This window comes from Rhinolophus sinicus, chromosome 7 (assembly GCF_057876585.1).
Source record: "Rhinolophus sinicus isolate RSI-liver-muscle chromosome 7, RSI-T2T, whole genome shotgun sequence".
NCBI lineage: Eukaryota > Metazoa > Chordata > Mammalia > Chiroptera > Rhinolophidae > Rhinolophus > Rhinolophus sinicus.
The window spans coordinates 41,513,239-41,540,035 of NC_142507.1; the positions used below are offsets into that span (position 1 = coordinate 41,513,239).

At 38.7% G+C, this 26,797-nt stretch overlaps 1 protein-coding gene across 2 annotated transcripts in view; it reads right to left on the bottom strand.

Moving 5' to 3' along the window:
* VAV3 (vav guanine nucleotide exchange factor 3) overlaps positions 1–26,797 on the bottom strand; it is a 329,628-nt gene that overhangs the window by 58,984 nt on the left and 243,847 nt on the right. For both annotated transcript variants that reach the window (XM_019746514.3, XM_019746513.3), the window contains exon 20: positions 223–359. In XM_019746514.3, coding sequence (XP_019602073.2) covers positions 223–359 — 137 coding nt within the window. The remainder of the gene's footprint in view (positions 1–222; positions 360–26,797) is intronic.

Here is a 26,797-nt window from a genome sequence, read left to right on the forward strand (position 1 = left end):
TATGATTCGCAGCACTGACATTTTTTTCTTTCATGTTCTAATGCCCTTTCCCACTTTGGCATTGGTAAATATGAGCACGATTAATAAAAAAATATTTTTTCCCACATCATGTAAAATTTTTGAAGCTGAAAGCATGCAATCAGTTTCTAAAGACAAGAGTTTTATCGTTTCAATCGTCATAGAGCATTCATTAAATCTACAGAACTGTAATTTAGATCATACCTGCCAAAACAGACTGTGTGCGTCTCCGCTCAGAAGTTCAACTGTGTCCCCTGCCTGGATGTGTAATGGGGGTCCTTCATGAAGAGCAGGGGCTGGTATCCCAGTGTAGTTCCTAATGACCTGCATCTTTGGTAAACCTGAAAATAAGCAACACAACTTTTAGAATGGAGAAAACAATGATGGGTGAAGTCCAAGTGTACTTAGAAAAAAAACCAAACCGCCATTATTAACATTAAAAGTTTTAATAGCACCAAGTTCAAGTAAACATCTGAAGTCACTACAATGGGATGCTTTTCAACTTTCTCGTAATTTGAGATGGTAATGCAGTAAGACATATATTTATCCCCTGATCCCTTCCATATTTTTCCTCTTGCTCACCGTCAAGCTATTTTTAGTTGAAAAAATATTTCTCTTTTAGCTGACGCTTGCTTCATAAAACACACATCACGTACAGTTTAATGGAAAAGAATCAATTTTTTCATCAACTCTATCCTCTCTGCCTATTACTTTCCTCTTGGGCACTGGCTGATTTCATCACTAGGGCGGCTCACCCTTTCTGTGTATGTATCACATTGCCCAGTATAAGGCTCATATCTTAAGGTTATCTTTGTAATTCAAAAGCAAAAATGTGATGGATGTGCCACTGCCATACTTAAGACATTTATATGGAGAAATTCTTCAGGCTCAAATTTAGGCTTGCAAAACAGACCCAATAAAGGGAACATGTCTAAGCCAATAGTACCAACAATACTTGAAATACAGATCCATCCCCCACTTTTTTTTTTTTTTTTTTTTTTGTATTTCTTTGAATGTGCAATGAGACCTTAGTTTAATATTTCATTTTTGAGAGCAGCAGCTTCAACTGCACATGGGCCATGGGCTTAATTGCACCAATAGTGTCACAAATGGACAACCTCACAGTCACTTTTTCATTTCGAGGTGAAACTGTTCCCTTGTAGGAGTGAGATCACCCATAAACAGGAGATGTGTTGCACATTCAGGAACTTAAATCATTGCTAATTACACTTCAAGACATTTTATTCTGATGATTGACTGTGCTGAGAGAGTAACTGTCTGAAAATGCTGCACTAAAAGGAAGATGAATGTCGTTGAATTCTAGATGTCCCAGTGACCTAGAAAAGACCAGTATCTATATGAAATGCTAGAGTGAACAGTTTAAGAAAGTCCTCAAAAATCAGTTTTCAAAATCCTCCCAAAGAGGAGAAAACAAGTGTTGGAAATGAAACAGTACTAAAAAGTTTAAGCGAACACATTTTTATCTGTCCAAACAGATGGCAGAAGGGCTGAAAAACATTGAGCCCTTCACCCCAATTGAGCTGCTGTAACTGCTGAGACATGTTACGAATTGCCTCACCTCCCCTTTGCTCCAGTTCTGGTGCTACAAAACCTCTGGAGGGATGACTTTAACCCCACCTCTTTTTCAGAGCATTTCCTTACCAGATGTTATAAGGGGGGGGGGGGGGACACCCTTACACAAACAGCAGACTTTGTTGTCACTCCCCAAAACAACACTCGACAAGAGAATTCATCTCAGTGAGGTGTTTATCAGACCTGCTCTTGGCACACTGTAAATGCCTTGAGTGGAGAGAGAGTTTATGTTACACTTTCTATTAGGCTGCCATTGTTCATTTAAAATGATACCTAATATCCCATGCACATAACAGCTGACTTAGAAGTCCAATACATGGAAGAGGATGAAGTCTAAAGTAGAATTTGTTTACATGAAGTCTGGTTTGCATGATAGTGATTCCACGTGGAATGTGGGGTGGGGGCAGAGCCCCTGCAGTTAGCCTCCGGCTCGGTTTTATTGGGCATTTCTAGAGCAAGGAAAGCATTTCATTCAGCCGCTCCCTTAATAATTTTGTTTATGTGTCATTTTTTTTAGAAAAACAAAGGCTAAAGGCACAAAAGAAGAGTTTTGAAACCTGAAATCACTGATATGGCCTCAAATACTGGGAGCAGCTGAGTGCTCAGAAGGTCCCAGGTCTTCACAGCAGCTGTTTCTGTGGCCAAGACTCACGAGGACAAAACGAAGCAGTATCATGTGACCAGTGGTGGAAATGGCGGTTCTTTTGTTCCCAACATGCCCAAGGTAGTCATTCTCAAGGAGAAATTATTGAAAATGTTGAGTAGTTAGGAAAAAAATTAAGTTTGATGACATTTCACCAACCCAAGATAGAATAGAGATTACAATACGGAATGCCCAGGCCACATAAGAAGGCTGTGAAATGTCAGGTATGGAGCCAAGTTGCCTTAGTTATCTTTCCTGATGGACTGGAGTGCCCAGAACATATGGCCTAGTAAAATCATAACATGCACATTGAAAAAAGTACATAAATTAATATACTCCAGTCAAGAAATGAGACCCAAGTAGTCTTCGGACTTAGGACTAAGTGGTCTTCAGAATGATGGACTTGGTTTCGGTCTTGCTTACCCCTAATTTTTTCACTTATCTTTTCTGCTATTACTTTCTTTTTGGTTATGAGCTTCATTTGACAAGTTGAACCAGTCGCATACAAGCATAGGGTATGTTGCTGACCCTATTCGTAAGACAAAACCTTCGCCACGAATTATGCTCGAGCCCAGGTGGTAGCCAAAAAAATGCTGTGATTCGCCTGAATTCTGCCCTGAATGATTTATAAATTATAGCATTTATTTGACTTATATGCCTTTTCTTGTGGGAAGAGTTCTGAATTTATAATATAATGGAATTCATATTTTTTGGTCACTTGTTAGGATGCTCTTTAGCTATCTATTTGTGATTGGTCAGCACTTCCTGTTTCAGGATGATCTGTTGTCAGGGCCACAGATCAAAGGATAAAAGGAATAAAGCAAGGGCACAGCGGCATGATGAATTCTGACACTCTGCCCCTTGCCTCAGGTGCCTGCATATGATAGAAAAGCTATGGCACTGATGGGATGAACGGCTGTTTTCCAAAAGGCCCCTTTACATTCCTTTCTTTGATTAAAAAAGACACGGTAACATTGCTAAGAAGGTGAACACAATCACGTTAACTAATAGAAAAAAATGCAATGCAAATAAGAAGAGAGGGAGTGGGTTAAACTTTACGTCAGCACTCAACCATCAATATAATTGTTAACACAATCTACTGCCACAGCAGGCATCACGCCTCATAAATGAGATCAAGAATGGAGAAGAAATTAGATTTGCCGATGCTCATATTTCGAATAGCCATTTTGTGTTGATTTCATGTAAGTTTTTGTCTCCCCTTATAAAATATCCCTGACAGGGTTTTAACCTCTGTTTAAAAATGTCCAGGACAGAACATTCACTACACAACCCTATGACAACTCAGTCATGGTTGCATACAGCTTATTAACAAGCTGTATCTGAAACTTACTCAATAATCTCCCTGCGTAACTTCTCTCCATTGACCTGCCTCCTTCCCTTCGGATTTATGCTGAAGAAGGCAAATCTCCTTTTTATAGATTAGCTTTTCAAAATTGGTTCAGGCTTAAAATCCCTAGTTCCTTAAAAAAAAACAAAAAACACACAGACTGTTCATCTTTTCCTTTGGTTTTCCACACTTCAAGGAATTCGGAGATGCAAAACAGTATACAACTACAAAAGTAGAATGGCAATTTCCCTCGTTGACCATGACCAATTGGGAATAAATAGCCAAAAGTTATTCTAAACACTGATTTAAAAAATACAAATTCTATTATATTATAAACTCATAACTCATCGCAGAAAGCTGCTTCTTTCTTCTTGAGTAAACAGATCCAACAGCTAATTACTTTCTTTCTGCTCCAGAACTGCATTTACAATGGATATGTTGGTACGGTTACAGGCTTGCTCATGGAAATCTAAAAATTTATACTGCAACTGCCTTCAGATATTAAATTCAAAGCAATCATAGGTAATTTCAACATATATAGTTAAGCAATCTTGGAAATTCCCAAAACTTCATATAATCAATCATCTTTAAGGGAATATAATTTAAATGGCTAAGACAAAATTAGATCTCCTGCCAAATATTTAGTTATTTTTGCTTGTTTTATACCCTATGATAAACGCTTTGCTGTATAGCTAACTATATTAATATATAACTTGTGGACAATTTTGCCCTTTAACTTTTGTTTGCACCAGTAATTATGCTTAGTCTTAAATCTGGGTCCCCAAGTCATCCATAGGCATGAAAAATTAACAAATGGAAGAATCAGCAATATTAAAATGATAGTTATACTCTAATAATACCATGTTTCCCCGAAAATAAGACCTACCCCGAAAATAAGCCCCAGTTAAGATCATCAGCCAGACGGATGCATTTAGTACATTATGACGATGTCCCAGAAGAAGATGACATGACAGTATTTGAATAAATGTAGATTGTTGTACATGAAAAAATAAGACATCCCCTGAAAATACACCCTAATATGTCTTTTGGAGCAAAAATTAATATAAGACCTGGTCTTATTTTCTGGGAAACACGGTAGTCATAGGATTCTGATTAAATAAAGTTGAAGCCAATGTAATTATGTGAAACACTAGTTTCCCAAAACAATACAGAAGTGGTTTTAAAACTGGAATCAGAAGCAAGATTTCCTTTCAAATCTGAATACAATGCCACGAATAGTGACACATGCCAAGAAATCTTAAGATGTGCTTTAAAAAAAAAAAAGTTTATTCCAGGGAGAATCCTATTAGAAAGTTTGCCAGATATAAACTATTTCACTTATAATGTTCACATAAACCCTCAAACTTCAGTGAACCTAACCCACTGTACCGGTACCAATCGCTGTGGCTTCTAAGAACAGTCACTGCCACAATATAGATTGGTATCTATTCCTGACTTCCCGCCCTAATGCAATGGGCCTCCTCAGAGCAATAACTTGAGAGTGCACTAGCTAAATGGGCTGCCAGGAATGTGCTGACCTTTCACCTCTGAGTCCTAATTTAAAATCGAAACACAGCCATAAGAATAACTTAAGTTTGTTAGCTTTAGGAGATTTCAGAAGATGCTGTTGGTTTATCCTGCGAACCTGATCACAAGCGTGACATATCCACTCAGTCCTTAAATGTCTGGAGCGCTCCGTAAGTGCTGAGCATGGTGGTTTGAGAGCAGAGCAAGGGCAAGCTTCCCGCCCTGGAAGAGCCCGCTGTCCACTGAACAGACAGGGACTTGCAGACAACAATACCACTGGGCGTGGGCTCTTGTCTAGCGGGAACTTTTTCAAAAGATGCCATTCAATAAAAAGTTCAGGGAATTTGTTTTGCTAAGTTTTCAGTAAGATCTGAAATACGTATTTTACCTTTTCTATAAGATTCCAGGTGTGGTTCCCAAATCCACAGGCCAGGTTTGGGAATCACATTCTCGTGGGTCCATGAGCAAGGCACCATGACCGACAGCTACAGTTCCAAACTCGCTTTTGACAAAACGACAGTAAATAAGTGTTGTTTGGCATCTTTCCAACGAAATCCTCTTTAAATGAACATCCGGGCTCTTCCTGATACGAGTTCACGATCTAACCATCAGGTCTGATGATCAGGCTGACTAGACTGAGCAGCTGGTAAGTTAGGGGGTCTGGGATGCTGGATGCTGGGCTTCCCTTGTCCACTGTGTGGGCCCTTCCAACTACACAAGGCACTTTCATTCATGTGTGGTCTTCACAGAGAAGCAAAAGGAGCCGTATCATGGAAACCATCTGTTACAACTGAAGCAGACAATTTGGTGGAAAACAAACTGGTCTAAAAGAACTAATTGTTCACAGAGGAAACACTCCCCACAAATTACTCCACAAATGTGCACCCAGAGAAGGCTACTTTACTCTTATAAACAGTGATGAGTCAAATGAAGAAAACAACAGTCATTGTTCATATAAAAACAAGGATCAGACAGAAATACCTTCCTCCAACTTTATAAACACTGACTAACCACTCTTTGGCACTACCTATTGGAATATTAGTAAATCAAGGGTGAAAGATATAATAATGCCTTTGGAAGTTTTGTTTACATTTATTAAAAAGATTTTATAGGCTACTAAATATAAAAGAACTATACAATTCCTATTAAAAAAATATAAAATTCCATGTAGTGTGTCATGCGGGGCGGCCTGCGGGGCGCCTGGTCCCGCTCCCCACATAAGAACACAGGACATGGTAAGGCCAAAAAGGAACACCCACGGAGCCATAGGTAGGTGAGTCATATCACCATGTTCTCTCTGGCAGCCGGGGGAGACACACGCAGTAGTAGCCACATGATCTGTAGTCTGCCATTCATTTCTCTGCATGCCAACCAACCAACCAATCAACGCAGCCCCGCAGTTACATCAGTAGCCAATTGGCTAACCAGTTACAGCTGATGGCCAACCAATCACAGTTGATGGTCATTCACTACCCGAGCCAGCACCTCCCCACGCGAGGCCGAGAGCCTGGAAACTGCTCTCTGGAACTCTGTCCCCACATAGTGTTTAAAAATCCATGTAACTTTAACATTCTGTTCTATCAAATACATATGTTTCAGTGAAGAAAAACAAATGTTCCCCTAAAATCTTTAAATAAGATCAAAGCTCCAGGAGAATATGCCATGGGTTTGTCAGACTAGAAAACGACCCCTCCTGGGGTTGGGAGAAGCCCAGTGTGAGGAGCACAGACTGAGCTATTTCAACATCTTTACAGATAAAAAAGAACACAATCATGCAATTTCCAAGTAAGAGCATGATCACCCAGTCCAACCACCTCATTGTCTACCTTATGAAACTAAGAACCAAATGGTAAATAAAGTGCCTAAAGTCAAACAGCTAGTTGGAAGCAGAAATGGAACTAAACCACTCTTTCCTGACTCCTAGTTCAGTCCTCCTGGCTGCGGGCTGCTCCTTCTGTGGAATGTTCAGGAAATGAGGTTGTGGCAGAGAAGAGGTCACCTGATACCGAATAGTGTATGTTTGGGGGTCCTCTGAATCCCTACTGGGGGTCCAGTGTTACCCCAGGGATCAGGAAAAAGGAGGCCATACTCTCCTTCCTGTGGTGAAAGACGGAGAGCTCCCCAAGGAGGAAAGTAATAACACCCACTGGTAAATTTCAAAGACAGAGCCCCAACGCTCCTCAATAAATGTACATTATACTTGGCAATCTATGGAACTGCGAGGGCTTGACATGCCCACATGCACTTCGGTGAATCTGTGGACAAGTGGCTACATGTCGTTCTTTCTACAAAAAGGTATAATCACTTAAACCACAGCATTCGGCTATTCTGACCACAGCCCAGTGGATCAGGGATGGTGATTAAGCCAAAGCTTGCAGTAGAGGCCAGCCTATGAGACACCAGGGTCTGAGGAGAAGGCTTGAATGGGAGTATCTGAGGGGGCAGCCTGCATTGGAGGAGGAGAAATAAGATGAGCAAATTTGCTCATACAGAACATGAAAACAACAGGCAGCTCTGTAAGTCAGCAGGGAACAATGGGTTCTGACTTCTGAGAAGAGACAACAGGGATTAATACTTTCTAGAACTGCCGCTCCTGAAAGATTCCCGTAAAGCCTGCTGTAGTCTCCTCCTTCGTGGAACGTACTGAGATCTGGAGTGACTATTACGAAGATTTCTTGGGCTGTTTTCTTACCCTCCCAGCAGAAACCCCCATCCCCAAAGCAATTGAGGATGCTTTAATAAATTGAGGATGTTAAATAAAATCTTCACCATCTTATCCTAAAGAATCTCTAACGGATAAGAAAAAGTTAAAGTGAAAACGATTAAGGGCACTTTGCAATAACCTAGTTTTCATTCTTTGTTCTATGAATGCATTCATTTATTCAACAAATATTTACAGATCGTTCATGCGCAGGTACTGACCGAGAATGCTGGAAATAAGACTGATATGTTCCTCCTTCATAAAGCTCATATTTTATTGGAGAAGACAAACATAAAAACAAAGAGACAAATATGATCGTATCCAATATAAGTATTATAAAAAAGAATTTAGAAAAGATTAGAGAGTGGCCAGGGTGTGTGTTTGGGGGAGGGGGCGGATTTCTTTAGGAGGTGATCGGGTCAAGTTGAAGACCTGAGGAGAGTCAGTAATCATTTGGGGGGGACGGGTGGGAATTTAACAGGTAAGCTGAATATACATGAAGACTCTCAGACTGAAATGAGCTTGAAGTACAGAAGAAAATGCTCAGTGACTTGCATGAAAGCAACTGATAAAATTTTAAATGATATACATATTCTTGAGGGTCTGACCCATTCCATCACTCTTTTTATACATCCATCCTGTTGAATGATTTGAAATGTACCCAACAGGTCAAGTTCTCATTCACATGTTGCACCTACTTCCTGGCATATACGTGCTGCTGTCTGCATACCCAGCTCATACCCCACCCAAGGGGGAAAAAAAATCTGACTTACTCCTCTCATTCCTTAAAACTCAAATATCACTTCTGCTCAGAAACCTACTGATATTCTTTTAAGTGTGGGTTAAGTGCCTTAAACATACGAGTGTGCTCCCTTAGATGTTCATGCTTCCTGCTTCAATACCACTCACTGCACCACAATGATTTAGTTAGCTAGTATAAAACATACACACTAGACCACAAGCATCTTTCTATGTGCAGTCTCTGTAGAGTTTATACATATGGGTACTAGACTATGAGCACCTTGGTGACAAAGATCGTGTTCTTGATCTCAATTAATCTTTTGGAAGAAAGATGGAGAAAGGTATGCTTCTCCCCCAGTAGCCACCCTTCCAAATTCACAAACACACACACGATTACACCTCCAAAATCGCGCTCTAATCAACTGTTTATTCCCATTTTTATTTCTACCTTTCCTCATCCACTCTTATGATGCTTGACTATCCTACACACAGCTACCTGAATGGCTTTTTCAAAATATGAATCATATACTAGCAGTCTCCTATTTAAAACCCTTCCCACTGCACTTAGAACTAAATCTGAACCCCTGGCCATAGCCTACAAAGACCATCTATTTTCTGGCCCCTGATAACTCTCCAATCTCACCTTGTCTAAATCTCATACTTCACTGCTTTTTGTCATACTGACCTTTCTGCAGTTGTATAACCACCTTGAGCAAGTGGGTCCAGCCAAGACAGTCTATATTATGAAACTTAACTTGTAATTCATCTAGTTACTTGTTTACTCATTTTCTGTTTCCTCTCCTTTTCTTTTCTATGTATTTGTACTGCCTAAATTTGTATGAAAAACATTTATTTTCATAATTAAATTTAGCTATTAATAATAAAAATATTCAGATTTTATTGGCAAACTATCACTTCATCAATTACTTCTGACATGCTTTTAAACTGTTTCATTTATTCTTTTACCTATAACTATCCCTATGCGACATGTATCTGAAGCTTTGCAGAAAATAATTTTTAATGTGCAGAACTGCTAATATATTTCTTAAAATTCCTTAATAATGACTCTCTTAATAATTTATACGCATCCTGAATACTTTAACTTAGGTGACTTAGATCATTTATGGAAAAAGAATCCTTTTTTATTCCTATACACTCAACTGCTTCACCAACATAAAAATAACACAAGTTCTAACACAGAAAGTAGCTTATACTTTCTCAAAACAGTCTGCCCTAGTCTCATCCTTTCACTTGCCTTGCTCTTATCTATTATTCTCTTTTCTCTTGACCTCCCTCCTTTCTGGGATACACTTGCTTGAGTAGCTGAGAGCATCTTTAGTTGCATTCCCCAAAGAGTCAGATGTGTGCAGACACATTTATTGATTTATAAGTTAAAATGAGGAACAAGTGCAATTGGTATTCCTGCCTGGCAAAGTTCCAGAGAAAGCAAAAGACTCTGGACCGTCCTTTAGATGTGCTGATTTTTTGAGAGGCCAGGGAGCCCCTTGGTCAGAGACCAACAATCAATGTATTACATAAAAATGCATGTAAATGGAATAATCTCTTCATCCTTCTTATGAACATACTTCTATAATGAACTTCTGAAATAGAAAAAGGGAAAGTAAAAGAGCCATCTCCTCTTTATAAAATGGCACTACACTGAAATTACTAATTTGGAAGAACTTCTAGCCTGCTAAGTCTTTAAAAACCTTTATGAGCCATTTTCAAACTCTGAGGATCCATGAGCCATCACAATATATGACAGTTAACTTGAGGTTTAGTTTCTTCCTTATTGTTTACCTTGACTCTTTTTTCCCTCCTTAACTTTTTTTCTGAAATGAAAACAGGAATTCAAATCAGATAGAACCATTTAGTTACAATCTTAGGGATTCAGATGGGAGCAGACTGAGTGTATAAATTTATCAGTTTGAAATCAAGTGAACATATAATTATCACTCAAAACCAGCTATGTTTCACAGGAGGAGGTTGGCTCGGTGTCTTCATTTTAACGTGGTAAAATGTTTGTTTATATTCCCTTTCACTGGAGCCAAAGATCAACAACCAACATATCTACATAAGAATATACATAAACTGAAAACATTGTCCCTTTCTCAGGAACGCTGTTTCTTAAAACTATAACAAGGAGAGGGAAGTATAACAGAAACCACACTGAGTTATATATTCTTTTGAAATAATAGTGTTCTAGGCAATGGAAACACTGTACATTAGCATGGAATAATGATTCTATCAAAGAAGGTTCTTAGGACAATTTAGTCAAATATTTTTATTTACATATAAAACAACTCAAGACCAGTTACATATAGCTAACTAAAAGCAAAAAATGGTGTTTGTTCCAATAGATACCCCGGTAGAATCTTGAGTTGACTAGGAAAAATAAGGGAAGATTATGGAAAGGTCATACATGTTTGTTTCAGATTTTAATACTTAATGAATAAAGCACTACCTTTTCCCAAGGAAGCTGAGAAAGAATCAGATGCAAAATATTCCAATGGGAATGATAGTTTTATAAGCAACAACAGACCCTCGAAATTATTGTAGGAAGTTCAGAGATTTCATTTCAAAATCTCTATAGCCCTAGAATTATCACACTGGGAGTACATATTCTGCCTCCTTCCTATAAATTGATTGGGAATACTAAAACATTAAGGTTAACCTACAAAGCTTTTATCCTCTACAATTTCTCAATTTAAAATATTTGAAATGTATGTAGAATATCAACTTTAAGAATAGTATTGGTATTTTTTTTTCCCCTTCAAAAAAAAACACCTTGATTCTTTTTTTTCTCTGTCACCTATCAATTCAAAAACTATTATTTTTCTTTCTAGTCCTTTCCCCCCCTACTTCTTTAAGGTTAGCTTTATTTACTCCCTAAATTTTTAGTCCTCCTGCCACCCCCTTTTTTTGTGCTACATAAAGAGCTTCTTTCCTCAACCTTAAATATCAAAATCATGCTATGATTTCAACTTGTTCAATGGTTAGACATCCAGTTGCTTCTAATGATCTGAAAAATAATAAAAATAAAAACAAAGTAGCACCTACATCCTAAGGGTATAATAAAAAAAATAATAAAAGCAATAATTATTAACATGTAAACTGTGGACTGAAAAGAAAAATACAAATGATAAAATAAGGGATTGTGCCAAAACTTTATGAATCATCGGGAAGGTGGTTACGCTGGTAAGAACAGGATTATGCACAGAAAAGACAGCCTGAAATAGACGTTCTGCCTCACTTCTCAAGACACCAGTGACACGTAACACAAAGCTCACATGCAATTACAATTTACAAAAACACCTGAATATAACACATAACATACTAATATGACACTGAAGTCTAAAACCAAAGCACTGATTTCTCATTAACTTTATATACCATGAAAAATGGCTGACCCTATTAAAAAACGATCCTCTCCTGAGTTCTTGGACAGTCTGATCATTTCATTTGTGTGTTTCTCGCTCCTTGGTTATGACAAACTCCTCCAGGACAACGAACAAAAGTTCTCTTTCTTTGCCAGTGTTCATCCCATCATGGAATGTGATACATACAGGGGTGAATCATAGAAATTGGCTGCTGTTGACTGTTTCTGAAGTACAAAAGGGCCAATTTCTTACGGTGTAACCCAATATATGCCAAAACAATTCTTTCAATATGCATGTATTGATAACCTAATATTAATGAGGTCACAGCAAAAAAGTCTGCTTGAGCTCAAGGACGACAAAAAGCAGGCATAATTCTGTGTAGAAAAGAATATTTTACGTAGTTCTGTACTTGGGCATTGGCTCTGTGGAATAACATCAATCAGTAACTCTGTTCAAAAATTCAATAAACACACAATGTGCTATATAGATGATGTATTACAGAATTGTACACTTGAAGCCTATGTAACTTTACTAACCATTGTCACCCCAATAAACTTTAATTTTAAAAAAATCAATAAACATTTGCTGAGGCCCTCATTTCCATCTACCTAGGAGCTATAGCTCTTCTGAAAATCTAGTCAAAGAATTTTTTTTCAGGTTTTAACAATAAGGATATCCTGTTTTGCCTTTAAAGCTATAGGGTATAATTTGTGACAGTAAAGTTCCTTTTTTTGTTCCCTATAAAAATTTTTTACCACTGTGTATATAGAAAACCAAAAATATTTTCATTCATTACAAAAATCACAAAACACTATTTGTATATTTAGGGCAGAGACCGCCTAAATATACAATCATTAGATGTGTATTCCTCCCTAAATCATTCACCTTTGTTTTATTAATCCCAAGCATAGTGCTTGGCATGTGGTAAAAACTTGGTAACAGTGATTTAATTTTCAAGAGAAATTTTTACTTTGTGAGAGTAGAATGTTCATTTTAAGACAAACATATGTGACAAAACCAAGTTAATATTTATTTGTCCTATTATCTTCAAGGATTTAACAATTTATGATATATTCATTCTTGATCTAACCACTAAGAAACATAAGTCATGGCAGTAACTTTTGTTTTTTAGTTATCAAGTTTAATTAAACATACTCCAAGAGGGAATGGTAAACACAACATTTAAAAAAATCCAGGGTGCACACTTGAGCAACTTAAGTAGTACATTCCTTCTCAATTCTAAGATTTCTTTAGGGACTATTTCTCAAACAAATAAACTCATAAGCTACTTCTCTAGTGTACCATATATATCAAGCTTTCCACTGTCTTCCAAACTGCTTTTTCTTTTTGTCTCCCAAATAAAAAGAACCTCACAGAATATATCTGTGTTTGTCAAATTTCACCAAGACCAAATATAATGATTTTGCACAAAATTGAGACAGTAAGTTTAAAAACGTTTTGAAAAGTTACAAGTACTTTCCCATGAATATACTACTTTGAAGTCTACAGATACTTAAAACATATTCATCTACAGGTTTGTCTGGTTCCTTGACTTGTTGTTGGTTGTTTCACTTAGTCGAGAAATATGAGAGGCCTTAGGGATGCAACAGTGAGTGAGAGTCTCAGAAGGTCCCTTTCCTTAAAGGGCTCCGCATCTAGTAGGGACGGAGAGGAACACACACACTCTTACAGTGTAACAGTGCCATGCGAGTGGCAGACATGTCATGATGGAAGTGCTCAGCAGAAGCCCCTGAACCAGGGAGCTCAGAGAAGATTTCAAGGGGAAATAGACACTAAGCTGAACCGGAAGCAGGCATCAGCAGACATAGGGGAGGGGCATATACATCTCACCACAGTGAAAGAGGCACAAATCGTGCATGAATGACTTTCTTCAGCAGGAATCTGCAATTCAGGCAGATGAGCAAAGACAGGTTGATTCATACACTGGCAACCTAAGAGTTGGGCCATATAAACTAAGCAGATTAGGCACCGCAGGGAACACCGGAGGGGGCTGATGCACAGGAAGGCAGCAGAGGGAGCAAAGAGCAGCAGGGCCCTAAGACGTGGGTGACAGAATGAGATGTTAGAATTTAATTAGAAATGGAACAACTCTGGGCGATGACAAGGCCCAAGGTGTGGCTGTGGGGATGTAGGGCTGAAATGGAGCAGGGGTCAGAGGTCACTGGAGGGTACAACATCAAGGTCAGGTGAAGTGGGGAGGCCCAGGTTTCGCAAATGTTTTTCAAAATTTTACTGAAAGGTCCTTTCTCTAATAAAATACTACTTTGAAGAGTTTAAATGACCTTAAAAAGTAGTTTATCCTATATTGATCATGAAGGCTATGAGAAACGCAGAATAAACAGTTATTTTCAGCAAACATCAGTTAGCCAGCACAATTTGCTATGCACTGAAATACTGCTCTGACCTTTGTTTAAATCTTCATCATTTGATTATGTCTGGATTTGTTGACTAAGATGCACTGAGTGACAGCAGAAGGTACTGAACTGCTGATGAACGGGAGGTCCTGTTATATAGAAATTATCCTCGCTCCCTGTGCTACCCGCTATGCCCTTCTCCTGTGTCTCTGACTACCTGTGACAGTCCATCAGTAATGCTCTCAGTGAGGGTCCCCGGAGAGCGGGAAAGGAGGACACGTTACTCCTGCAAAGGAGCCTAACCTCCAGCCCCAGCAGAACCCATCACAGGTTTTTCAGGGAAGACAATCCCTTCTATTTCTTGACTAATTAAAGTCAGACTTCAGGTTATGAAACAAAACAATCTAAAAAAGGTTAGGTCAATGTGGTGTAAAGATGACATTTATGAGCAAATTCCACATCTATAAAGTGACGGCCTAAAAATAAGAATTTTTTTTTTTTAAAGCAGAATTTCAAATTTCATAGCCTATGGTCTCTTCACTTTTCCTTTCTGGCTATCTCAGGCAATGATGAGTGTACGGAAGAGGAAAGCTAAGAAAGAATCATTATACACGAGGACTTAATTCTTCTTGACATTTTGTCCTGAGACTTGCCTGTGGGTGTATATGCTCTTAGGCACCACACTGGTTCCTATAACCTTGAACATATTACTTTTGATCTCAGCATGACACAGCTACAGAGGTCAACTGAAGGTCCACACAGCTGCAAGAGGTTCAGCAAAACACATAATTTAATGCAAAGATTGTGGCAAAATATGTTGTTATCCATAGAACACATCTTAGGATGAAAGTTCTATTAAACTGTAAACATGAAACGGAGCTGAAAATTAAAACATCATTTTTATACTTGCTATTTGGTGATATTTTCAGGTGCTTCATGGGTATTATTACAACTGTATGTCCAGCAACTTAAATACTCAGTTTATTAGTACAGTCACACGAGAGGAATTATAACTAATTGCTATCACGATAGTACAGCCACACAGGAGAAAAAGAACCAGAAACTCTGCAATTTTGGGTCCTACTTTTTATTTTGGTGTAGAATTTATACGAGAATGTGAGCATTAAATGTCATTTTGCTTCAATTCTCCTACTGGGTACAGTAAGTCGACATGTCTTTTTACTGAAAAAAGGAACACTCTTGTTCAAATAAATAGTCCAATAAAGTTACAAACATGTAAATATAGAGTCTACCATTATAAAACATACAGCTAGAGAATAAAGGTTACTTCAAAGCTATACATAAGAAATGAGATTAGGTAAATTCAAAGAAATTCACTTTTATAAATAAATAAGTGGCTACAGATGTTCCTGTCAAAGAGCAGAACCACTTACACGTTTAAGCGTTCTACAAATCCTAGCACTTTATAATCGCCATAAAGAAAATCAGCTGGGATTCAGAAGTTTCTTCCTTAAAGTGCTCCCAGAGTACTGATAACGGGATGCTCTTTTTATGAGGAAGCACTTTTATTTTTACGTAAATATAACGACATACAAGTACATAGCTACAAAAACATTTTCTGCTTTTACATTATATTTTGGGAATTTATAGAACAGTAACCCAGTTTAGTCCTATTTCTTAAGGAAATATTTATTAAGCAGCTACTATGTTAGGTCTTAGGGATACATAACTATTAATACCTGTTCTTTGTTTTCTTTTGAAGGTTTCTTTTCATATATGAGTTCAAATATACAAAGAGTTTTCCATAAAATCTGTTGACTAGGTAATGAAGCCCCCAATGAGAAACAAAAAGGTCAGTGAGGGCTAAACCAGACCTTTCTCAAGGCCCATCTTCACAATCTTAACTGATAAATAGCCAGAACACTAAATTTAAAAGAACAAACATTTATACTTTTCTTTCTCCTACCTCTACACAAAAGAAAGCTCCTAAAATGCCAACATATGTGAGGAAAAAAAAAAAAAAAAACTATCTCTTACAACTAAAAATCACTTGGCATCTAAAAAGTATTCTCATGGATAATCTGATTCATCTTAAATTTACTCACTTCTTTCCCCACTCCATGTTTTATCTTTCTGAATTTATCCTGTCTTAGTTTCAGGTTATAGCATGTTGAACTCTGTAATGCTTAGAAAAGAGGATTTTCTTCCTTGCAGACCTTTCCCACATAGCTATTATTCTTTGAATAACAGCATTAACAGTGGACGCCACTTTCAAGGTGCTAAACTTGAAGATTCCGTTTTTTGCTGGATTGAGTTGTGCAATTTTCATGTTAATTATCACAAGTGAGTGGGAAGGCATTTTGAAGGTTTAGCTCCCTTGGCTCCGAAACATGGCAACTAGAAAAGAAACTAACTTATGTGCCAGTTTTTCTAGATATCCATCTCTCTTCCCAGAAAGACAGAAAAACGGTGTGACCAGGCCTTATAGCTTTCCTCTCTAACACACAGAAACTCGCTTTACATTCGTTTCCCCCTGTATGAAAAACATCATTCACTATGGCTGCAAAGTGAAGGAGACCCTAGGAAGTAATCTATTTACTGGTACTTTGGCTTTTGGCTTCTGTTTCTTCATCTTTTCCTAACTTATCCCCATATTTATTACTTTTTTTTTTTTAAATCTTCCAAATGCTTACTATGTGTTTAGAATGGGAGTAATATCATGTTTCCCCGAAAGTAAGACCCACCCCAAAAATAACCCCCAGTTAAGATCGTCAGCCAGACGGACGCCTTTAGTACCTTATGACGATGTTCCAGAAGATGACGTGACTGTATTTGAATAAATGTAGATTGTTGCACATGAAAAAATAAGACATCCCCCGAAAATACGCCCTAATGCGTCTTTTAGAACAAAAATTAATATAAGAACTGGACTTATTTTCAGGGAAATACGGTATAAGACCTGGTCTTATTTTGGGGGAAACACAGTAAACAAGAGAGGCACGTCGTTGCCCTCACAAAACTTGAAATCTAACAGTGAAAAACAAAACAAAACATATAGGCAATTGTTATAAAGCATTATGAGTTTTATGGTAGAGAAATTGCAAGTGCTATGGAAACACAAGGCAAGAGGGTATCATCTCAAGGGTTCAGGGGAGAGGCACCTACAAGAGGGGAAAAGTCCTGTTGCTACTGAGAGCTTGCAAGTATGTTCATGTAATGATGTGGATGACATTTTTTTCTATAAAAAATGGGACTTTAAAAAGCGCTCTTATAAAAATTCATGGGCTTTTAAATAACAAGGAAAAGTTAATTTCTAAAACATAATTAGGATTATCCGCCAAACATTCATTCCAGTGCAGTTTATGATATGAAAAAATTGGAAACAATCTAAATGAATAGCAATAGGGACTTGGTTAAATTAAATCTAGGACACATCCTTATAATTTCATAGCAAGCTGAAAAATAAAAATAATGTTATGGAAAACTGCTTAATGATACAGAATCATGTTCAAATATGTTGTTGGGGGCGGGGGGGGGGCAGCAGGTTACAAAACAGTAATATACACAATGAGACCACATTTCTGTTAAAAAAGAGAGAAGCCCAGAAAAAATTCTATGAAGACACATGCCACAATGTTAACAGTAGTTGTGTTAGATTTGCAAAATTATAAGAACGTTTTGCTTATCTACACTCCCTAACTTTATATAGTTAACATCTGTTTCTGTTATAAAATTATTTCATTAAAGTATTTTTGTTCTTGTCGTTAAACAAAATCCTTTCATGATACCCTGGTTGCTGGAAAATAAAGTCCAAAACTCCTTGTCCTGACCATAAACACAGGTACAACCCAGCATTCTCTGTCACTCCAATGGCCAGCCACCAGGGCCACCTCCAGGCAATACCGCCCCTGTAGGTGACTCAGAAAGAGCACCCCCTGGGGGTGGGCTTGGCAGGTAGATGGCACATTTGTGCAAACAAAAGCTCTCTTCCCTCGGGAAAGACACTTTCCCCTGCCAGGACCTGCAGGGAGCTGAGGAATGCTGGTTGGCGCTCCCTCTGCCAGCTCCCTTCCCTGGCACCTGTGTGATGTGCACACAGGCCAAGCAGGCCTGCTAATTAATAGTTCAGTAAGCCTTCCTGTCTTTCATGGCTGCCACCTCTGGAACGAATGCCTTCCCCCCACATCCTAAGGCAGATAGTCCCCTTTGTTCCACTACCTTTTGAATTACTATTACAAAAAGGATTGCACTGAACATAAATTGTATATTATTATTTTGTTTCCTCCCCACTTGAATACAAACTTCACAAAGTCAAGGAACATGAATTATTCAACAGTCTATCATTAGTATGGGATTTGGTCCCCAATAGTCTCTCGAGAAATGCCTGTTGAATAAATGAAAGACTGTGTGAATGTTCATCATTAATAAATAAACCAAAAAATAATTTTAATAACATTTTTCATCATTTATTTCTTGACCAATTCTGCTTATACAAATATAATGGCCTAATAGGGCCATTTGTGTGTGTGTGTGTGTGTGTGTGTGTGTGTGTGTACTGCCAAATTCTCTATTTCAACTGAGGTATGGCTTTAGACTTCAAGGCCTTAGAACACATATCATGGCAACTGTAGTTCTAATCTATATCTAACATACCCTGGGATTCCGAAATAACTGATTTCTCCAACTGTATCTGCCAAGGAAAATAAAGTTGGCACTCCAGATTGGTTGGGAGAAGTACTTTCCTCTCCTAAATGAACAATAATTGTTTAGATTTTTCAAGTCATTATGTGCCTGTAAGCAAAGAATTAAACAGCTCTGAAAGCAAATGAAATTTAAATTCATAATCTGACTAACTGCTCACATGGTACAGACCTGAAATTTTAAAACCAGAGCACTGTATTTCAAGTGATTGTACCATTTTTTAAAAAATGAGTTGCTACGCATTTTTTTAGCATTGAATCCACTTTGCAAAATGAGACTATCAACAAATTTATATTCCCACGTGTCATCAATACAAATGCATCTAGTCCCCTTTCTCCAATTAATATTATATTTAAAAATGATAAATTCTTTTAAAAAGGTTATAGTTAAGGCTGAAACATTAGAGGAACTCAAAAAAACATGCACAGAAAAATACCTCTTCAATTTTTATTCTCTTTGATTTGGATTTTTCCTTTCAATTTTTATTTTTCTTAAAGGATTTTTATAGGAGAAAAGACAAAGTGTCTGCCTGAAGCAGAGAGGATAAGGTTACTGAGGCGTAAGTTGTCACACACACTCGCAGAGCCATTTCCAGAGCCCAATGCAGCTGCTCCTCCATGATCAATGTTTCGGAGGTCCAACAGTCCTCTCTCCTATTGTATTAAAAGCACTGAGAGTGGAATGGATTATATTTAAGGCCACTGGTCTTCAAGTTTCTTACATCCCAAATCCAACCAGACTGACAGGTTTTATGATGCGGTTTTAGCAAGAACATTTACTAACCAAATGAAAGCTCTGTGATAAACTACACTTGGGAGAAAAAGCTAACAGGATCATATTCCATATGTGCCTGATGGGTAGAAAAAGACATCGTAGTATATGAGGAATGGGCAAGGAAATGAAGCTAAAAGTTTCTAAGTCTATCCAACTACTGGTTAAAATGCTGGCAGTTAAAAGCACTTTCAGAATGGGGCAGAGGTCCGCCAGGAAGCACGAATTCCCAACACCAAGTGACATTCCCACTAATCTGCTTCCCAGGCTGCTAAGGCTGGTCCCTGGGTTTTTCAACTGTTCTTTCTAAACCTAATCAGATTTTAAATATGCTGAGGAATTTATGTTTTAAAGATATCTGTGGTAACTACTGTATAAACTATTGTATCAACCAAGGAATGCATTTAAAATCCAATATGTATGACTGTCATTCATCCAGTTAGGATTCATTGGAAACCTCTGGGGAGGCAGTAATTACCCTAATGCCAAAAACTTAAAAAATTCAGTGACTTAAAATATACTTTCACATGTGAATACTTAAATGGGATTTTAATACATTAACTTTTGTATTCTTGAACAATACTGTGTGAATTTGGTGAATTATAAAAAGCCTACATAATAATAGTAAAAAAAAGTTGGGAAATGCATTGTCCTAAACTAAGTATTTATGATAGGAAAAAAAAGAACAAAATAAATGTGCATAATATTCCATAGGAGGGACTTTGAAAATATCTCTGGGTCTTCTGTAACCTCTATAAGCTTAAACTTTCTCTAGATTTTGAACCCTAGGTAGATTTGGATTTAAAAAAAAATAGTGGAAAAAAAATGACTATATAAACTCCTCTTTCACCAAACATATAGAAGAATGCGATAGGCAGAATTACATGCAATATGATTCAAAATAATTTGCAAAAAAAGTATTTCCAAAAAATTGTTTCAAAAAAACGCCAATTTGCAAAATGAAGTGTGTGCTAGTATTTTACCTCTGCTGAAAAACTTGATTGCCTCGCCTTTTTGTACCAGCAAATTTCCCTCTATTTTTCCAGCAAACAGTGTTACAGTGATATTCTACTGCAGCTATTATGGATCTTAAATGAAACTCCTATTGTTTTAATTTAACCCCGAGTGGTTGATATTAGAGACAAATGATTTTTCACTTGAAGATTCTTGCAAAACTTATCAGAATATCACTTTGTAACCATGTCCATGTTTTATATTGTTGTGAGTTTAGAACTTTTATTCATTGTTCTTGTGGTCTGAAAAAAAATCAAGAAAGCTAGTATAGACTCACCAATATTCATATATAATGTTTTTCATACACTATATACACTAATCTGAAAAGTAAGCATATAATAAAAACTAGGACTGCTCTCCTGAATAAAAAACATTTCCTTAATTTCCAAAGTATATTGAAAAAAAAAGCACACATCAGCTTTTCAAAGAGGTTAGAAAATCTGTACACCAGAAACCAGTGTTCGTGTTTATAAAGTGGGGCTTACAATTCAGTTCACTATATATTTATCGAGTTCCTACTATGTTCTATATACTATGGGTATAAGTATCAAACAGATGAGGTTCTATCTACTAATTAAGGAGCTTATGAAAATTTTTAGAAAGTAGACACACATACCCAACCATTTCAAAAAACTTAAAAAATACTGTGTCAGTGTTGTCATAGAAGAAGAAGCCACATAGCACACCAGATAGAGTGGGCTTCTCAGAATGGAATACCTGAACTGAGTTTAGACGGATACATGAAAGAAGGATGAAGAAGAGTCAACCAGATAAAGAAGTGGGGAAGGTTCTTTTGGCCAGAAGCAAAGACATGAGCCAAGCTACAGAAGCAACGCATGTGGAAAATTACCAGATATATGCTATTGCAAAAGAGGAAAGTAGAAGGAATAAGTTCGGTATGAAACAGATCTAGGGACCCTCACACATTTCATATCCTGTAGACTGATTCTGATGATGGGCTGAAGCGTGTAAGCGGGAGAGGCCATGTTCTCCCTTCGGTAAATCATTCTTCTGATAGTACGGAGGAAGCAATAAAGGAAGTTAGGATGGAGGCAAGAGGAGCAGTTAAGAGTCTATAATAATAGTCAGTAAAATGAATAATAATTTACTAAACATCCCTGGTGTGTGCGTAGGGGGGAAGGTTGGGGGAAAGTAAAGAGGATGGAAGTAGTCCACACCAGACCAGATAATAAGGGTGCATTGTCTGAGGAGAATTTTAAAACAACAATAAAATGACTAAAAGTCATTTTGATTTTTTTATCACCATGGGCCAGTAATTGTGAGCAATGTCAATGATAAAAGATTCCTCCCCACTCCTGGGTGGACAACACCCACTGCACCCACCCTCCGTGGTGCATCACTGATAAACATTTTTGTGCAAGGGTCCTGCAGTAAAACTATATGGGAACCATAAAGATAAAGACCAGGTGCTTCAGGGCAAGGAGATACCCATCTAGCAGGGGAGATAAGGCACAGACCTCAGTCACCACAAATTCACGAATACACTTTCTACAAATCAGTCCTTCTCCAGTCATACCATGAGCTCAAGGGTGGGGGCAAACTAGTCTTACCCACCCTGACTGCACAGGGTTACCCCTGCTGAGGGCAGGGCCAGGTCGCCACAAGGTCCCCCATATCCTGCCCTGATCCAGAGGGAGGGTGTGATTCTTCCATGTCGATACTGCTGTGCGCCTACCACATTCCTTCCCACTGAAAAGTCAGAGCTAAAGGTGCATGGAAGCTTTCACTATCTCTGCTTTGTATCCACACTAGCAATGCGTGAAGAAGGTAACGACAGGCAATGGATAGTATCTGTAAATGCAATGGTTCGAGGGAGGAGGCACATTCCAGAATCAAAGCAGAGATGGGAAGGAGTGATTTTTGGAGAAAGCTCTGGAGGTCACTGCATTCCGAAGCAGCACCACACGCCCCGTGGAGCACAGGGACAGGCTTCCATGCCAGTGCTTCCTCACTACGCCTTCCTTTTCCTTCTGCCCCTTCACCTCACCCTTCCTCTGCACTACAGAAAAAAACATCTTAGGATAGTAAGAAGAATACGTATTAGAAATCATCAAATCCAACTCACCAACTTTCAAACGTAAAATAAAGCCCTGAAAAGTTCAATGATTTATCGAAGTCACACAACTGGCTAATGGCAGTCAGGAAAAAACTAACAAAGTGCTTACACTCAAGGAGAGAAAAACACAGGAGTCAGTGCCTTATTTCTCAAAAGCATAGGTCCTTGGGGAATACCAAAGTAAGCTGAGGCAAGGCGACGTCTACAATTTGGAAAGAGGTGCGTGGGCCTCTAGGATTGTGATGGCCACCCACCTACATGCCAGGTGGTGAAATCCACGACGCCCGACACATGCCAGTATTTCAAGAGGCAGCACAGTATGAGGTCAGATAATGAAGTTTTCAAACTCATCCTAGAAGAAGTGCTACATCCCTCATTGCTGAATATCACTATGGTCACCTTGGAAGTACTCCCCTTGGGAAGCTATGCACCAGCGCCTAGAACACCCTTCAAAGCAATTTTGGAACTCTTTTTCTGGAATGGCCATCACAGCTGTCATCATATTACCCTTGATGTCCTGAATGTCATCAAAATGTCTTCCTTTCAATATTTCCTTTATCTTCGGGTAAAGAAAGAAGTCGTTGGGGGCCAGATCAGGTGAGTAGGGAGGGCGTTCCAATAGTTATTCGTTTACTGGCTAAAAACTCCCTCACAGACAGTGCTGTGTGAGCTGGTGCATTGTCGTGATCCAAGAGCCATGAATTGTTGGTGAAAAGTTCAGGTTGTCTAACTTTTTCCTGCAGCCTTTTCAGCACTTCCAAATAGTAAACTCAGTTAACTGTTTGTCCAGTTGGTACAAATTCATAAGGAATAATCCCTCTGATATCAGAAAAGGTTAGCAACAGCATGGCAACAAGTTCACAAACTTAATTGTCAGACCTCGTAGAGCACCATAGCTCTGACTTTCCCCTCAAACTTCTGTAGCAAGATCATTTAGGGAGACATTAATTTTGTGTCCCCCTCAGTCTTTTCCTTGTCTCTCTCTGTAGGCTGGAAGCTAACGTCTTTGTTCCCTGGCCCTAAGGAGCATTGCAGGGTAGAAAGCAAAGGCTTTCTGAAATCACTGATGCTCCATGCCCTTTATAAAACCTGAATTACTGAAGAGATGACGCTAGGTGTACCCCAGAGGGGAAGAAAAAGAAGAGTCAACCTTTGGCAAAACCAAAAGAGGAGGAAGGAGAGTCCCCAGAAGGAGAAGAAGATGAAGGTCTGTGGTTCCAGAACGCCCAGCAGCTGCTTACTGCTCTGTGGCTTCTCTGGGGAGACAGCAAGACTTCGAAGGCTGCACGGGCACCTAAGAAGGTTGAGCCGGAAACCTCAGACACCCTCCTGAACAGACACGGTCCTGCTCCACATGCAGGACAGGAAGAGACGACCTTCATACACCAAGTTGGGGATGAGGGTCTCAAGGTTGGAATTAAACTGATTTTAAGAAAAATTTTTAAATGGCTTTGTGTCTTGCACTCCCACATTTATGGCTGAAGTCTTCGCCAGCTACCTTCTGAAGTGTAAGTCATTTTAGAGACAGCTAGCAGCGTCCAGTGTCCTCTAAGACACTCGGCTGTACCTGGTTTCTTAACCTGATACTACACTAACTGCCCAACATACTGGCAGCTCTCTTTAAATACTAATCTACAGCCTTTTGGATATTAGAGTTATCTCTATGTATGACACGCTTCTACCATTGTCTCAAGAAAATTGAAAATATTTTACTTTAGAAATAATCCTAGCTAAAACTTATATAGCATTTACCACGTGCCAGGGCCTGATCTAGGAATTTCACATATATTAACTCATTTAAGCCTCATGAGAATCCTATGAAGTGAATCCTGTCATAATCCTCATTTTCAAGAAGAGGAAGTTAAGGCACAGAGGGGTGAAGTGACTTGAGCAAAATCACAGAGCTGGTAAACAGTTGATACTGGATTGAAATCCTGGCAGTCTAGCTCTGTCATCCACATACCATTCATTTTCCCAAAAGCCTTTCTAAGCAAGGCACGTAGAAACTGGCAGCTGGACGGATGCCTCTAATGGGACTGGGTTCCTAACAGCAGAACAAGGACCAGACCACAGTATCGCCACCAGCCTCCAAGGTCTGGAGCCTGGGCCCTGCCTCTACAGGTGTCAGCTCACCTTCCACACCTGCCCAGATCCTGGATTCCAAAGATGGTGGTGATGACAAGTGATCATTTGTCGTATGAAGTGCATACAAAGAGCCAGACACAGTGTTAACGCTCTACAAATACATTCTCTCAGTTAATCCACACACAGCACTCCTGGAAAGTGGATACCAATTTAACCCCTACTCAAGAGACTACAGACTGAAGCAAAACAGGTTGACCAGCTTCTCGGGGGGCACCGCTAAGGGGCAGAGCTAAGCATTGAGCTGGGCAACGCCAACTACAAAGCCTAATTTCTTAACCACTTATATTGTCTCGCCTCCTACACATTGCATTTAAGAGCATGCCTTATGGGCAACAATACAGGAAATACAATCCAACAAGGTCTCCTCCATATTTGCCTGATGCAATTTTTATGCAAAATAGTGTTCGCAGATTTATAAGGAATATTACCATAATTGAGCATTGAGAACCTTGACTGACAATCGTTTATGTTATATTATAGGCACACAGACATAACTAACAATAAAGCACAAGATGGAAAAATATAATCAACTTCTATAAATTATTTAAAATACCAAAGTCATGCTCAAACTGTTTTCTACACAAATCCTAATGGCGACATTAAGGGAAAAAACACTGTATAAAGAATAAACAGAAGCAGTATTTATTACATTTAGTTGGGGTCATTTCCTGATATTTTGCTATGATTTTATTACCTAATCGTATTACAATCAAAGCAAAGACACACTAATGAAAGATCTAGCATGTAGTATGGAATGAGCTTCCTTCCTTGCCTGGAACTATAGTGACCCAAGGTTGGCCGGTACTCGGGAGGCCATTTATGTGCTGACTTGCTCCTCCTTCCAAACTGAGGCCCTTCAGAGAAGCCCTTCCCGGGGCTGTCCAATCACCTCCCGGGGTCTCCTCTCATTCAGGACTTAGACTTTCACGCAATTACAAAACTCGCTCTGCCTAGAAGCCCTGACATCAAGGTCAGATGCGTTTTTCCTCTTGAGATGAGCAATTTAGAGGCTTCTTCTTCTTCACTCTAACGAGGGTTATTTCCCCACAGCCTACCTCAGTTCACTTCCTCCCTCCCCTGAGCACCTGGCATGATCCACATCTGAGGCCATCCTGTCTATAACATAAATCTCTGGATAAAACGAACTGATTTAGTAAAGGGCCCTCCTAAGATTCCTCAGTTAGTTTATAAAAACACCTAATGCTTTTACTGGTTAAATTTTTGTAAGTTTTAATAAAACTGTGGTTAAAAGCTCACCGTCAGTGTTTGTAACTTAGATGAACACAGATGCCTGCCTTAAATTCTCAGGGTGGCTCCTTCATCTGTAAAATGGGCATAATATTTACCTCACAGGTTTTCTTGTGACAATTAAAAATAAAGACTATAAAAATTCCAGTATGTGAAGATGAACATCACCCTAATATTCATCCCAGGGTTACTTCACCAAAACGCCAATGGATGTATAAGTCATATATATTAAAAGAATTGAAAGTTGTGCTGCACATGAAATGTGTAGCCTAAGAGAAAAGCAAACCATCAACGTCTCCCTCATTGTGGGGAGAGGAGGATTAACTTAGAGCAAAGTTCCAGGATCTGTTTGTGCAAACAGGAAAGGAGGAAAGTGACAATTCTAGAAAAATTTATTCTCAAAGGAATGTAGGTGGTTTGGTAGGAATCTCTAAGGCTTAATATGAACTTTACATTGTGAGTGAAATTTACAATTAGGACAGTTCCATATTAAATGGAATTTTGGCTTCTAGCTGGCAGTGTCTTATTATGGAGGCATCCTGTAACAGTTCCCA